Source organism: Salvelinus alpinus, chromosome 8 (genome assembly GCF_045679555.1).
Source record: "Salvelinus alpinus chromosome 8, SLU_Salpinus.1, whole genome shotgun sequence".
Lineage (NCBI taxonomy): Eukaryota > Metazoa > Chordata > Actinopteri > Salmoniformes > Salmonidae > Salvelinus > Salvelinus alpinus.
In genome coordinates this window covers 72,580,926-72,596,102 of record NC_092093.1, presented here as the reverse complement: position 1 = coordinate 72,596,102, position 15,177 = coordinate 72,580,926, and the positions used below count along the sequence as shown (strand labels likewise).

General features: G+C 41.1%; 1 protein-coding gene across 8 annotated transcripts; it reads left to right on the top strand.

Annotated features, from left to right (window-relative positions):
• The first annotated feature begins 1,387 nt into the window (after positions 1-1,387).
• rnpc3 (RNA-binding region (RNP1, RRM) containing 3) lies at positions 1,388-15,013 on the top strand. 8 transcript variants are annotated; one of them, XM_071414978.1, is made up of 16 exons: positions 1,388-1,525; positions 3,401-3,560; positions 5,079-5,126; positions 5,227-5,336; positions 5,428-5,517; positions 6,564-6,675; positions 9,332-9,400; positions 9,721-9,860; positions 10,215-10,340; positions 11,071-11,231; positions 12,575-12,751; positions 13,238-13,332; positions 13,494-13,552; positions 13,714-13,846; positions 14,083-14,158; positions 14,922-15,013. In XM_071414978.1, exons 2-15 carry the CDS (start codon positions 3,405-3,407, stop codon positions 14,152-14,154), a joined length of 1,548 nt encoding a protein of 515 aa, XP_071271079.1. In that variant the 5' UTR covers positions 1,388-1,525; positions 3,401-3,404; the 3' UTR covers positions 14,155-14,158; positions 14,922-15,013. The 8 variants fall into 8 exon arrangements, with proteins under 8 accessions (XP_071271079.1, XP_071271078.1, XP_071271077.1 ...); XM_071414977.1 differs by having other exon boundaries at positions 14,392-15,013; XM_071414976.1 differs by having other exon boundaries at positions 12,572-12,751.
• Positions 15,014-15,177: the final 164 nt, after the last annotated feature.

The window sequence follows — 15,177 nt, the reverse complement described above, 5'->3', positions numbered from 1 at the left end:
ATAAAGTCTGTAAACAATTGTTGGAAAAATTCCTTGTGTCATGCACAAAGTAGATGTCCTAACTGACTTGCCAAAACTATAGTTTGTGAACAAGAAATTTGTGGAGTGGTTGAAAAACAAGTTTTAATGACTCCAGCCTAAGTGTTTGTAAACTTCCAACTTCAACTGTACATTTACACTGCACCGAACACAAATCCCAAATCTCAGGGCTATCCATCTGTCAGTTTCATGTATGATTTGAGACAAAATGCATTTTAATTTTCTACTGTAAAGTGATATTGCTCTAATCACTGTAAAATATATTTTACAAATAAGTCCTTGATGGTCACTGTGAGAATGTCTCTCTCTCTCTCTCAATTCAATTCAAGGGCTTTATCTCTCCCTCACCCTCTATCTATGTCTCCTTCTCTATCTCCCTCTCTCTCTCCCATAAAATTCCACCCAACCTCTGCCAGGGGCTTGGGCTGAGTGCGTAGTCCTGGGATGGGAAAAAAGTATACCGTTCCTCCCCTCACCTGTGAAATTTCAGAGGGAGCCAGGGTGAAAGGGGGCATTGTTTCCCCCCTAGAGGAATGCCCCGTGTTGTCCTCAAATAAAGGCTTCATTTGCACAGGAATTTGGAAGCTCCTTGAGACTTGAGAACATAGAGGAGATCTTGGGTTGATGTCCTCTGGTGGGACTGGTCACTAACTGGTCAGTGGGTTGTGTAACTGTAGATTAATATGCCCTAATTTGCAATGAGATATGAGTATGTGACCGTAAGGAACTTCTGTGATGATGTTATCTGATGAGTTATTTTTCTTCATATTTCAGATTACTTTATCATACATTATAACATCCCAGATAGTAACCACCTGTTTGAGGGGCATTTTCAAAATTGTCTCTAGAAGCTTGCCTCTATCCAAGATGAAGTGTGACACAGGAAACTAGTTTGGCCTGGAATGAATGAGTGACAGAAGTTGACAATTTTGCTTGGCCAAATGCCAACTATACAGGCCCCTGAGAGAGAGAGAGCCACTTGGAGCCACTGCGGACAATGCACTATGGTTAGGACAACTGGGGTAGTTGAGGAAATATATATTAATACTGGATTCATTGTCTTGTCTACAATAGTTTCAGGGGTTGTTGTTCCTCATTACTCAGACCAACTAAGTAATAACATTTACTTTCAGTTGTCTGTGTCTTCTTAGTAGTATCTCTAGACAATCAAAGACAAATAAAACGGTGATTATACCTACAATACTGTGATGTGCTTTGTGCATTTGTTTTCAAACTAAAACCTCTCATTTCCCATAGTTCATAAACTTTAGGGACCTGACTATTTTATTGATAATGTTGACCTCTACTGGTGAAAAGAAAGCGATACACTCAAGTAAATAATCCTAGTGATGGACATCCTGATTAACCAACAGACTTTGAACTCTTGGTAGGCGTTCAAATGTGTAAATATCCAATCATCGATCATTTTGGGCGGAAGTGGTTCGCATGCGCTTCTGGCTGCAAGAAAACCTATATTAGCTAGCAGGTATGTGGCAAAAACGGTTCTTTAAATTCATAATATATATTTAATTACAATGAACTACTCATTGAATTACGTGTTGTAATGTTATAGCTAAATGTACGACATTGAATGGTGGAGAATATGAATTAAACGCTAGTTACAAACATCAGTTTATCTAGCTGATGCAGGTCCAATAGCTATCTAGCTAGCTAGCTACTGTACTTGCCTCGGAGTCTGAGTTGAGTTCATCGACAAAATGTTAGGTCTGTGTCTGGACGCTGTGGGATATTAGCTATCAGAAAGGAATAACCAAAGAAATCTTTGATATGTTGGATATCATACCGGTGTGGGTTTTGTTTGGCAGGCCGGGTTCGGACGGGAGGATTTCAGAGGATGAGCTAGCTGGTTTCATTTCGCTGATCAATGTATAGGTAACGTTAACGGGTGGGAATAATTTGTGGAACGTTCGAACAGGAATCTGTTGGTAAATAACAAGGCTGACAACAAACAACGCATACAAAGTTGTAAAGCGACAGAATAAGATACCCGGTAACGTAGGGCGTGGGCTTTTTAATTACGTTTTTCACTCCCAATGTATATTCCGAAAAATGTCTGTCCTCACTCTGGTAGTCTGGACAAACGTTAAGAATAAGCTACGTGGTTAGTTGATACCTACTCGGCAGCTAGTCAGCGAGGTGAATTGGTCATACTACTTTGTATGCGTTGTTTGTTGGCATCCTTGTACTTTACGAAGTTTTTGGAATAGATTCCTGTTGGAACGTTCCACAAATTATACCCACCCACGTTAACTGCCAAGATCATGTTAATACTTGAGTAAATGAGGAATACAAGGTCTATTGAAAGCAGATTCTTCCACACAGGTGTGGTTATTGAGTTGTTTAAATGAAAATTCAATTTTCAAGATCCATAACTTTAAGAATACAGTTGGTATGATGCATTTTGCATCATATGATGCTGCGTTTTCAAGTACAATTTTATTGGTCGCATACACATATGATGCTGAATACTCATACCAGCTGTATTTCTGTTTTTGAAAGCTTAATTTCTTGAAAACTTGATTGCTGACATGCAAAACATTTTGGGACTATATCAACAATGGACTAATGAAACGAATACCAAAAGATAGTTTATGGGTGGAGTTTTCCTTTAAGTAATTAACATACATCATGCTTTGGGTCATGTATTATAATGCTGTGCAGGTCATTATTTTGGTCATTCGTTTTTGCTACCATGGCTATGCCCCCATCCACAGGTCACTGAATGGTTTGATTAGCATGAAAATGATGTAAACCATATGCCATGGTCACCAAATCTCAACCCAAATGAACACTTATGAGAGATTCTGGAGATGCACCTGAGACAGCGTTTTCCACCACCAACAACAAAACACCAAATTATGGAATTTCTTGAGGAAGAATGGTGTCACATCCCTCCAATGGAGTTACAGACATTTATCTATGCCAAGGCGCATTGAATCTTTTCTGGCTCGTGGTGGCCCAACATCATATTAATAACACACTTTATGCGTTTCCTCTATTTTGACAGTTAACTGTACACTACAGCAACTAGCTAGCCAGCACAGGTTGATCTCTCAATAATGTGGGTTATTTCCCAGCCTTGTCATTGATTCTCCTTTATCTGCACTCTGATCTGAGAACACAGGGTAGGTAAAAGCCCAGTTCCTATACATCACTACAGATAAAGTAATGGAGACAAGAGGTTCACACCATTGCAGATGCATACTTGCAAGCCACCATATTGCATTCATTCATCCCTCCCTCAACAGTAACATTAACTCTCGTGGCTTGTTAGCTTTCTTTTTCTATCCCCAGGTAATGTTACCCGATTAGTCAACATATTCTGATTTATCTCTGACAGCGCTATGGCGGGTGAGGATGAGGAGTTGGTCCAGTCGAGGAAAAGTAGAACTCTGATCATCCGCCATCTTCCTGCTGACCTGTCCAGGGATGAGAAGCAGGATCTACTCAAGTACTTTGGTGCCGTGGGAGTCAGAGTGTTCTCTGATAAAGGAGTACTGGTAGGTCAGACCATGTAGCCCACTGCCATATCTTCAGTCTTAGGTGGCTACTGTCGTAAAACAGTAGATTTTTCACAATAAACAACACCATCATGACCAAAAAAAAAACATGACATCAAAAAACACAATCCGATAGCACATTTAATAGATCACTGAAGCTGGAGACTCATATCTCTTTGCGTTCCCGTTGTCTTGTCATTCTTCAGCACCGTTGTACGGCGGTGCCTTATTTTGCGCAGCGGGAAGGCGCTTGCCTCTCACTTTGTTCATGGTGCCGGCCAGACTTGTTTCCTCTGCAAGCAACTTGTTCGCCAATGACAGTGAAGTTAAGAAATTGTCCATGGTGACATTTCTCATAAGGTCTCCGACATTCGCTCACCTGCTGCCCGATGTAGATATTGAAAGCCGTTCAGCATGTACAATTACGCCTACTATGACTGTGGCCTACTCCCAAGTATGGCCAGAGTAGACTGATAAGACTGCTTTTATTTAGTGGACTGAAGTAGGGTACATACCATTTTAAGATTAGAATGGATCAGTACAATAGAATGCCCCCCCCCCCCCCCCCGTTCTTCATTCATAATTGGTGATTACATAATTATGCATCGTTTGCTTCCCCTCGCTCATCAACTCACCCATTCTCCTCTTTTCTCCCCATCATACTGGAGAATGCGTTTCCACTTCTCCAGAGTCCAATTGTGGCGAGCTTTACACTACTCCAGCTGACTGTTGGCATTGCGCATGGTGATCTTAGGCTCCTGACGAACAGTTATTGTGCTGACGTTGCTTCCAGAGGCAGTTTGGAACTTGGTAGTGAGTGTTGCAACCGAGGACAAACAATTTTTACGCACTTCAGCACTTTGCGATCCCGTTCTGTGAGCTTGTGTGGCCTACCACTTCGCGGCTGAGACCTTGTTGCTCCTAGACGTTTCCACTTGACAATAACAGCACTAACAGTTGACCGGAGCAGCTTTAGCAGGGCAGACATTTGATGAACTGACTTGTTGGAAAGGTGGCATCCTATGATGTGCCACGTTGAAAGTCACTGAGCTCTTCCGTAAGGCTATTCTACTGCCAATGTTTGTCTATGGAGATTGCATGGCCGTGTGCTCGATGTTATACACCTGTTAGCAACGGGTGTGGCTGAAATAGCCAAATCCACTAATTTGAAGGGGTGTCCACATACTTTTGTCTACATATAGTGTATGTTTGAAATTCATTTTGGTATAGTTTAGATTCAGTTTTGAGGCAATTATTGGTGTGATTATCAGAGAAGGAGAGGCCGTGGGGAAAACAATACAAAAAAGGTACTTGTCCTCCTCAAACTGGTTCTAGCTCCATTTCTTTTTATGATATTAAGATTTTAGCACCAACAGTGTGTTTAGACTTATTTAGGAAAAGTCAAGGACGGATATTGACTTAAATGGCAGTGTAATAAATAACTACAAAATCATGAACAGTCACAATGACTGCTTTAGCGGTTCTCGTGCTAATGCAATTCAATCCTTATACCTCCAGAGACACACAGCCTTTGCAACATTTGCGAGTGAAAAGTCTGCAGCAAAGGTAGGCTAATTGTTTCTGCCTTCAGTAGCAGTTCATTATCATATTACATGATGTAAATTAGAGTTCTAGTAAAACCTGTATTCTCTCCCCTGTCCTGCAGGCTCTGAGCAGGCTTCACCAGCTACAGATCCTCAACCATACCCTGGTGGTGGAGTTTGCCAAAGACCAGGAACATGTGACAGTGCTGAAAGACCCACCTGTGTCAGACAGGTAATTTACCTCAACTAGGTGAGGCAGTCAAATATGTTCAATTGTAAAGCAGAACTTGTCTAGTGTGTATTAAACCCTTTATTCTTCTCAGTGCAACAGATGGCAAAGATGTGAAGAAGAAAAAGGAAGTGACACAACCGAGTATACCACTAATAGAGACTGGCACTGCACCCAAACTCGGGTAATTGTGTGCCTGCATGTGTGTGTCTTGAGACTGATGCTGTGCGTGTGTGTGTGTGCTGCCTGGGGGGAGACTGACTAAGACTCAGACGGAATCTCCAATGAGGAGCTGTCAGCATTCTCATGTCCAATTGTAACCCCAGGTCTCAGGTCTGTGGCTGAGCACATCAGCAATGGCAGGTCAGGTCTGTGGCTTGGTGCTCGGCAGTGACATCAGCAGTGGCAGGCCATCTGCCGCTGCCAGTTGGTGGCACCAGGTGGCCTTTGATAAAGACACTCAGGGCTGAGGTGTAAGGTGTCATGCCACTATGAGAAGTCTCCTATCCTACACATCACACACATTGGAGGTTGATTTGTCAGTTATTTGAGGGTATGTGCATAATCGTTGTTGGATGAAATGCATGTGTACAGTAATTTTTTGTAATTACGTGGCTTTGAAGCTCCAGTAAGCCTACAGCAAGACTTGCAGCAAGTTGTGCTTTAGGGACGGTATCTCAGTCCTATACTGAAAGTGTTTTTTAGTCCAGGAATAGGCTTATTCCAGGAAAGCAGCCCATTGAGTTCATGTTCCCTGCACAGTCAGTTACAAAATATTATTTTTAATGCAGGTAATGGCTTTTTTAATTAAAAGGCCCCCATACCCTGAGTGTAAATAGACTTTGAATTTAATGAGTTTCAGCCTCTATGGCTGGCCCAGCACTGAACAGGGCCTAGCCTAAGCTCAGACCTTAGTCATTACATGAGAACAGACCTTGAATAGATGCTGAGATAGCATACTGTTCCCAACGTCCCTGAAGAGGAAGTGTGATATTGAATGTATTTCAGTCGCATGCTGTGCAGGTTGTTAAGGAGAAAGGCAGCCAAAGCCCGCTACTAAACCTCAGTAGCCTGCTTACATATTTATGCGGCCCCATTATTTAGACATATATTGTTTCTGGTATTATTTTTGCGTGTTGGGAGACCGTACGTTCGTAGGTAGCGCTTGACATGTTTTATGTGCTAATTATTCTCTTTCCTGTGGCTTTTTTTGTCCCTCATTCGCTGCAGGTTGAAATTTCAATCAAATCCCAGTCTGAAATATTTATATCCACCTCCTTCGAATGGGATCCTGACAAACATAACACATGCCCTTCTGAGCGTACCAAACTTTTACGTTCAGGTGAGTACATCCTGCAAAGTGATATTTCCTTCTGTGTTGGTTTATTTTGGAAATCATGCTGGGAAATGTATTTATTCAAATATATATTATTCCTCATATCTCTGCTTTTATTTATTCCACAGTTAGATGTCCTTCTTTTAACCTTAGAGAAAAACAATTGTGTTAACAAAATATTGACTCAGAACATTTAAAAAAGCGTTATCCCTAGTGTTTTGTTTTTTTTACCACATCCAACACACTTTAAAGATCATACAGAAATTTTAAGATCATACAGAAAATGATTGTGCGTTGCAAATGATAATATTAAGACTAAGTGGGAGGCATGAGTAAAGGGTTTAACATTTGCCTCCATGCTGCTGGGCTGCCCTTCTTACTCTGTGGGAACTATTCACATTTGGAGTAGCTCATAATGGTCTCTTGGTGGCGCTAGTGTGTTGTGGAAGAGCATGCCATTGTCCCAACAATGCAGGCACTCTCCTCACTCACTACCTCACCCACTGTATAGTTCCATTGGTAAACGTTGCAGACATGCTTTCCTTGCAATCTGTGTTGCATATGAAGCTGAGGTCACAATGACAGTGTGTTTGTGTTGCTAGCATAGATGTCAAAACCAGTAGATGGTGATAATGCTGATTAGAGGTCGACCGATTATGATTTTTCAACGCCGATACCGATTATTGGAGGACCCCAAAAATGCCGATACCGATTAATCGGACAATTTAAAAAAAAATACATATATATATATATTTGTAATAATGACAATTACAATAATACTGAGTGAACACTTTTATTTTAACTTAATATAATACAGAAATAAAATCAATTTAGTCTCAAATAAATAATGAAACATGTTCAATTTGGTTTAAATAATGCAAAAACAGTGTTGGAAAAGAAAGTAAAAGTGCAATATCTATATATGAAAGCTGGTGGTTCTTTTTAACATGAGTCTTCAATATTCCCAGTTAAGAAGTTTTAGGTTGTAGTTATTATAGGACTATTTCTCTCTATACCATTTGTATTTCATATACCTTTGACTATTGGATGTTCTTATAGGCACTTTAGTATTGCCAGCCTAATCTCGGGAGTTGATAGGCTTGAAGTCATAAACAGGGCTGTGCTTCAAGCATTTATAAGAGCTGCTGTTTGAATGAATGCTTATGAGCCTGCTGCTGCCTACCACCGCTCAGACTGCTCTATCAAATATCAAATCATATACTTAATTATAAAATAATAAACACACAGAAAAATTTGCCTTTGGTCATTAATATGGTCAAATCCGGAAACTTTCATTTCGAAAACAAAACGTTTATTCTTCCAGTGAAATACGTAACTGTTCTATATTTTATCGAATGGGTGGCAGCCCTAAGTCTAAATATTGCTGTTACATTGCGCAACCTTCAATGTTATGTAAAATTCTGGCAAAATAATTACAGACTTTGTTAGGAATAAATGGCCATTCAACAGTTCGCAACAAGCCAGGCGGCCCAAACTGCTGCATATACCCTGACTCTGCTTGCACTGAACGCAAGAGAAGTGACACAATTCCCCTTGTTAATATTGCTTGCTAACATGAATTTATTTTAACTACATATGCAGGTTAAAAAAAAAATTCTGTGTATTGATTTTAAGAAAGGCATTGATGTTTACATTATTGCAACGAATGTGCTTTTTTCGCGAATGCGCTTTTGTTAAATCATCACCCGTTTGGCCTAGTTGAAGTAGGCTGTGATTCGATGATAAATTAACAGGCACTGCATTGATTATATGCAACGCAGAACAAGATAGTTAACCTAGTAATATCATCAACCATGTGTAGTTAACTAGTGATTATCTGAAGATTGTTTTTTATAAGATAAGTTTAATGCTAGCTAGCAACTTACCTTGGCTCCTTGCTGCCACAAGGTTCTTTTGATGCTGCACTCGCGTAACCGGTGGTCAGCCTGCCACGCAGTCTCCTCGTGGATTGCAATGTAATCGGCCATAATCGGCATTCCACAAAGGCCGATAACCGATTGTTATCGGCCATGCCGATTGATCGGTCGACCTCTAGTGTTGATGTCATCCATGTATTCCTATTGAAAACTCCTGTTGGCGCATGAAGCCGGAAGTATTTCAATTTGAATTGTGCCATATTGCTGAATGGCACCAAAAAATCGCTAAGGATCATGGTGAAAGTGGCCATAACTCGCAAAGGATCATGGTCGATGTAGTCGTTTCATCCTGACAGAGGGTCAACTATAGCCTCCTCGTAGCCTGCTCACCCGTGATTTGTTTGTGTCAGCATGTATGATGACAAATGTAGTAGTCAGAATGGATCACTATTTCATAAAATATTTAGATTTGTACCGAACGTTCAAATAATTCACTGTGGGTATTGAACTTGTTCATAATAAACTAATTTTAAAATTTTTGGGGGGCCGATCTGGCGATCATAATTTACACATTAGCCGCCTAGCAGAGCTTGTGACTTCGCGCTCCAGACGAGACACTGGGGGGCCTGGTTGCTAGTGTGTGTTTGTGATGTTAGCACAGTCACGCCAATCCGCCCAGACGTTTTACAATAAATCATTTGACGCAGAGCTTCAGCTAGCTAAGCCTTTAAGAAGTGGAGCATTGTAGTCTGGGTGCTACAGTACCGTGTGTTGTCATCCAACAGGTCCTTCACCTGATGAACAAGATGAACCTACCGTCTCCGTTCGGCCCCATCACAGCAAGACCTCCGATGGTGAGGTTACCGGATCACACTCCAACACACAGATTAGTAGATTATATACTACCTTAATTTCATATTCTAAAACACAGATTAATAATCTATAGATTATTCAATAGCTAGATTACGGGGACCATACTCCGAAAGCCCCAGATTCTTGTCACAACTAGACTAGATTGTCCAATACCTGTATATTATACACTAGTTAGATTTCAATCCCAGCTGTGGATGTAGACTAATGTTACAACTTTGTGTGATTGTATGAAAGATTGTGTACTGTAGCAGGTCTTGTAAATTCAGGCCTCAATGAATATACTCTCTCTTTCTACCCTTAGTATGAGATGCATCCTGCCCCCCCTCCACCAATGCCGCCCCCCTATCCTCCCCAATACCCCCCCTTACCAGCAGATGAGATGGACCTCTCCAGCCAGGAGGGGTCTGAGTATGAGAGTGGAGATGACGAGGACAAAGAGAGGTGAGGGACCAATCACACTACTTTATTGGCGATTGATTGAAATTTCAACCAATAAAGTCAGTTTAGAGGCTGCCCCCGTCAATGTATTTTGGTCTCAAGCCAAATGATTACAAGAGAGATGAGATTTTGGTGTTTTTGTGTGGTAGCTGTACCTGTATTTTTTTTCTTCACAGCTAGGAATTTGCACGAGCATATCCAAATGGGTTGTTGCAATGAATGTTGAGTCACATTATTCTGACAATATTTCACAGTATACCACTATTTCCCCTGTGCCATTTCTAGAGCAGTCATCATTTGCACAGTGGCATGAATGTCTCGGCTGCCTTTATTTTCTTTTGTTGATTTCTTCTCCAGGATGATTCGCCTGATGGGTCTGGTCAACCAAGCATGCAAGAGACCTCTGAGAACTAAAGTGTCCTCCAAGAGAAAGAAACCCAAGTTCAAGGACCTTCTCTTTGTCCCCAAGCCCGACTCTCAGAGGTACTCAGCCGCTCATGCACATCAACCCTCTCCCTTTTCTTCTTAATCTATTCTCAACTTTAAAATATGCAGTTTTCTGTTTGAAAGGTACAGGGTTGTCTGTCTGAAGGGCCAGACAACACAACTAGCTGTGAAGGATTTGTCCTCCTTCTAGACATTTCTTACTCGTAATAGTCCACCAATGTGGCTTCGACTGCATATTGGATATCTGGCTGCACCTTGTGTAACCCCAAAATAGATCAGACCACAAACTCAGTTTGAAGAGTGTAGAAATACAACAAATGCACCCTAAATGTTCCCTAAGTCTACTCAGTGGCCTGGGAAATATCAAGCTGACCAGAAAAATATATTAACAAGCTAGATTCACAGATAAATACAGTTAACTGTGCCCAGTGCCAGACCTTGGTGTTTAGTGGGGTATGTTAGCTTTCTTGTACCAGACTCTGGTGTTTAGTGGGGTATGTTAGCTTTCTTGTACCAGACTCTGGTGTTTAGTGGGGTATGTTAGCTTTCTTGTACCAGACTCTGGTGTTTAGTGGGGTATGTTAGCTTTCTTGTACCAGACTCTGGTGTTTAGTGGGGTATGTTAGCTTTCTTGTACCAGACTCTGGTGTTTAGTGGGGTATGTTAGCTTTCTTGTACCAGACTCTGGTGTTTAGTGGGGTATGTTAGCTTTCTTGTACCAGACCCTTGTGTTTAGGGGTATATTGTAGCTTTCCTTTGGTCTCAGTGCTCCAGGGCCCATCTTGCAGCCATCAGATGTGTTTGAGCAGCCCCAGCCCTGCGGACAGAAGAAGATTGAGTTCCACATTTCAGCAGACGTGTCAGCCATACTGGAAGGAGGAGGAGGCAACTCCACCCAGCAACAGGAGCCCACTGAGGAGGCTGAAGGTAGGGCCTTCGACTCGGACTCGCCACAGGGCCAGGCTGCACCACTCTGGGAAACCTACCAACTACCCACAGTTTCAGTGGTCTAAGGTTACATCCAAAATGGCACCCTATTTCCTATATAGTGCACTACATTTGGCTTTGGTCAAAAGGAGTGCACTATATAGGGAATAGGGTGCCATTTCAAAATGAATCCATAAGTCATTTACAGTACTAGTCAAAAGTTTGGACACCCCTACTCACTCAAGGGTTTTTCTTTATTCTTTATTGTAGAATAATAGTGAAGACATCAAAACAATGAAATGGCACATATGGAATCATGTAGTAACCCAAAAAGTGTTAACCAAATCAAAATAGGTTATAGGCCACACAAAGGTTATAATACAGCTTTAGCATATTTTAGCCCATTTTGAATGGTAATAATGAGTACTCATAGAATTATGTGAAAGGAATTTGAATTGGAGCATCTGTGATTCCATGTTTATAATACATGGATTAATTTCAATCAGTAGCCGCACCCCTACAGGAATCACAGGATATGCTGTATTGTATTTCAACGCTTCTATAGAATGCAATATAGAATTATCAAAGCAGGAAGGTGTTTCACTATCAGGATTAGAGAAATGTCATCTTTTGGCACTGTTGTCGTCACCTGCCACCCTGACTGGCTGTCTCAGCTTGTCTTATCTTCTGTCTCTTATAAGCCACCCTCTTCCCATGAATCCACTCTCGTCCCAACTCCCGAGAAATAAAACATATCTAAAAAATCCAGGGCAAAAGATTGTCTAACGCATAGAAGACAAACTGGCAGGTTGGTTTTTGGATTAGTCTTGTTTTGGGGCGCTGATAAACAACCCGTTTTAAATTATGCGAAGGGGGTTGGTGATGAGGAGGATCATTTGAAAAAAGGATCTAGTTCTCTACTGAGAACGTATCAGAACAGCCCTGGCGTTCCGCTGCGGTGGGCGAGCACGCGCAAGCTGGATGTGTGTGACAAGTTTCCAGAGGATTTGTATAAGCTCGCTGCTCTTCATCATTTTGTGTGTGTGTGTGTGTGCGCGCGCACCTCAGAGTTAACCTCCAGGCTACAGTTCCCAACTACTTTTTTCCCTCCGCCTCAAGTGAAAGTTCCATGGAGCAGTGCGTGCTGAAGGCTCTGTTTTAAAACTGCATAGCAGTCAGTAGCAGTCAACAAATGCTTTAACAAACGTATCATTTATTGCAGCTTGTCCACTCATTACAGTAGACTGGTTCAGCCTAAACACATAAGATTTCCAATTTATTTATTACATAAGCCAAATGTAACATGACAATTGAGACTAATAATCCCCTATTTGTCCCAGTAGCAGCTGAGGAGATGCAGGCCACCACCACTACAGAGGAGGATCCAGGGGAGGGCTTTGGGAAGATCTACCCTGCCGCCCAGGCCTCCCAACTGGAGGAGGACAGTGATGAGGACGAGGATGTCCCCTCTGATGTCATCTCCAGGAAGGAACTGGATAAGGGACGGCTGTCCAGAGACGGTACACTTACCTACCAGATCACTGGTCTGTTACTACAGGCTTTGATCAACAGACAGAGACAGTACACTTCTCACTTTACCAGACCACTACACTACTCTATCTGGGTAGCTCAGACGCCACTCTCTAAGCATTTCAATGTTCGAAAGGGCACCATTACTTAAAGTCTGAGAGAAATGCGTAGTGTCTGGATTTGTAACTGTTGTGAAGCGTTGTTGGCAATGGGTCCGCCAGGCTGGTTGTTTGGTTCCAGCTCACTTGTTTATAAAGATCAAATGGAAAAGAAAATGGGGGTGTTGAGATCAAACATGCTTTTTAATGTAGCAATGTATTCTGACTGTAGGGAGTGACTCAATGTTTGGCCTTGAATTGAAATAAGGTTTGAATTGCCATCAGATTGGCAGAGGCACCCCTGTGGTCTTCTGTAGCTGTGTTTATTGAAGTAGGACTGGGGTTGACTGGGTTCTTCTCTTACCTCTTTTAAACCAGAGATAAAAAGGATGTCTGTGTATAAAAATTATGAACCTGGAGAGCCGACCAGCAGACTTTACGTGAAGAACATCGCCAAGTCAGTGGAAGAGAAAGTAGGTACCTTTATACTATAGAGTTGGCAAACTTTCAATATGTATGTTTAGTTTACACACATTTGCTTCTCGTCTTCTGCTTCTACCGTCTAATTGCATCAAATCATGTACAATGTGGTGTTAAGATGACTATGTTGATGACTATTTGTTCTCTATTGCAGGATCTGAAATACATCTATGGGCGATACATCGACGTTTCATCTGAGGCAGAGAGAAATATGTATGTATGAAGACATTTCTTGCAGTGTACGGTGCTTCAAATAAAAAATGTAGGATATCTTCATGAGAACGATCTGCGCCACTTCTCTCCCCCAGGTTTGACATAGGGAATGTGTAGACTAGGTATCAGTGAGAATAACCTCTCCCTTGTCTCTGCCTAAGGTTTGACATAGTGCTGATGAAGGAGGGTCGAATGAAGGGCCAGGCATTCGTTGGTCTCCCAAGTGAGAGGAGTGCAGAGAAGGCCCTGAGAGACACCAACGGTTACGTCCTCTTTGACAAGCCCCTCGTCGTCGTATCCTTTACTTCTAATCCCTTATAAAACAGACCAATATATACTTTCAACAATCATTAAGAATATACTTGTTTAGTTTGTTTAAAAAATGTAAATCAAAACAGTTTTAACAGTTATAAAGCTAGGTTGGTTTTGACATTTTTCAGAAATACATATTACGCTTAGTGGATCACAGTTTGTGTGATGTTTCCTGTACAATATTTTAACTCTTTCAGACCTTAACTCAGACCTTCCAGTCGTTTGCCAGGTCTGCCAGACCTAAAGCGGACACCCCGGACCCCAAGAAAGGACCCAAACGAACCCGATGAACAGGTGAGAATGGTTCTTCTGCTCTTCTAGGTCCATATTATGTTGTCTCACTGACTTTTGAAAAAGAGAAATGGAACTCTTGAAATATAACTCCTGTGCTGAATGTTGATTCAAAGATAGGCCTAATCTGAGAAATTCAAGCTATTTATTTGTGAAATTATAGTAGTTCTGTATATAAAACATGATCCCTATATTTATCTAAAACACTATCTGTATCTTTAAATTTTTTGTTGAAGATATTGATGTCAAGTTGAAGTTACATGGTGATAGTGTGGCCCAGCAGTCAGTACCATTCGTATCCTTCTGATTCTGTCATATCCTTTCCAAAGCACATCATACCATCACGATACCTGTGTTTTCCTCCTCTTTGGTACACATTAGACCCATAGACAACCATGCCGTTCTGAAATTACCTTGGAGTTAAAACGCCAAACATTAAGCATAGCTCTAATATCCAGTGAAATCAATAGCAGTTTTAAAATGATAGGTTACAACCTAACTGCCTAACATAATTTTTTTTTAAGAAATCACAGTATACAGGCTTATGGGTTTTTATTTTCTGATGAGGGACATAATACACACCTGTTTGTATCCTTCCAACATGCACACACTGATTCTTGCAGAAATGGTAGCGCCTGGAGTCTGAAATGTTCTTCTCCCCTGATAATAAAAAAAATAATAATGTTGCTGTGAGATGTAGTATTTTTAATCTGTGAAAATCAATATTCAATATTTGACATCTCCCCTGTTTGGTTCTGAACTACAGGTGATGGAATCCTCTGCAAACTGAAGACAACACGTTAGGAATATAATTTCTTAAGTTTTTTTTAATTTTAAATAAAATATTTTTTATATATATATATTGTCTGTCTATAAATACCTACTAGTCCACTGTAAGGTCTTTTTTTGTTGAATAGTTTTTTTTATGGTACATGTTACATAATCACACAATGTCAAATTTGCCTAGTTTTTAAAACCTCAGAGAAAGTGAGAACTGAACAGGAAAGAGAGAACTGAACAGG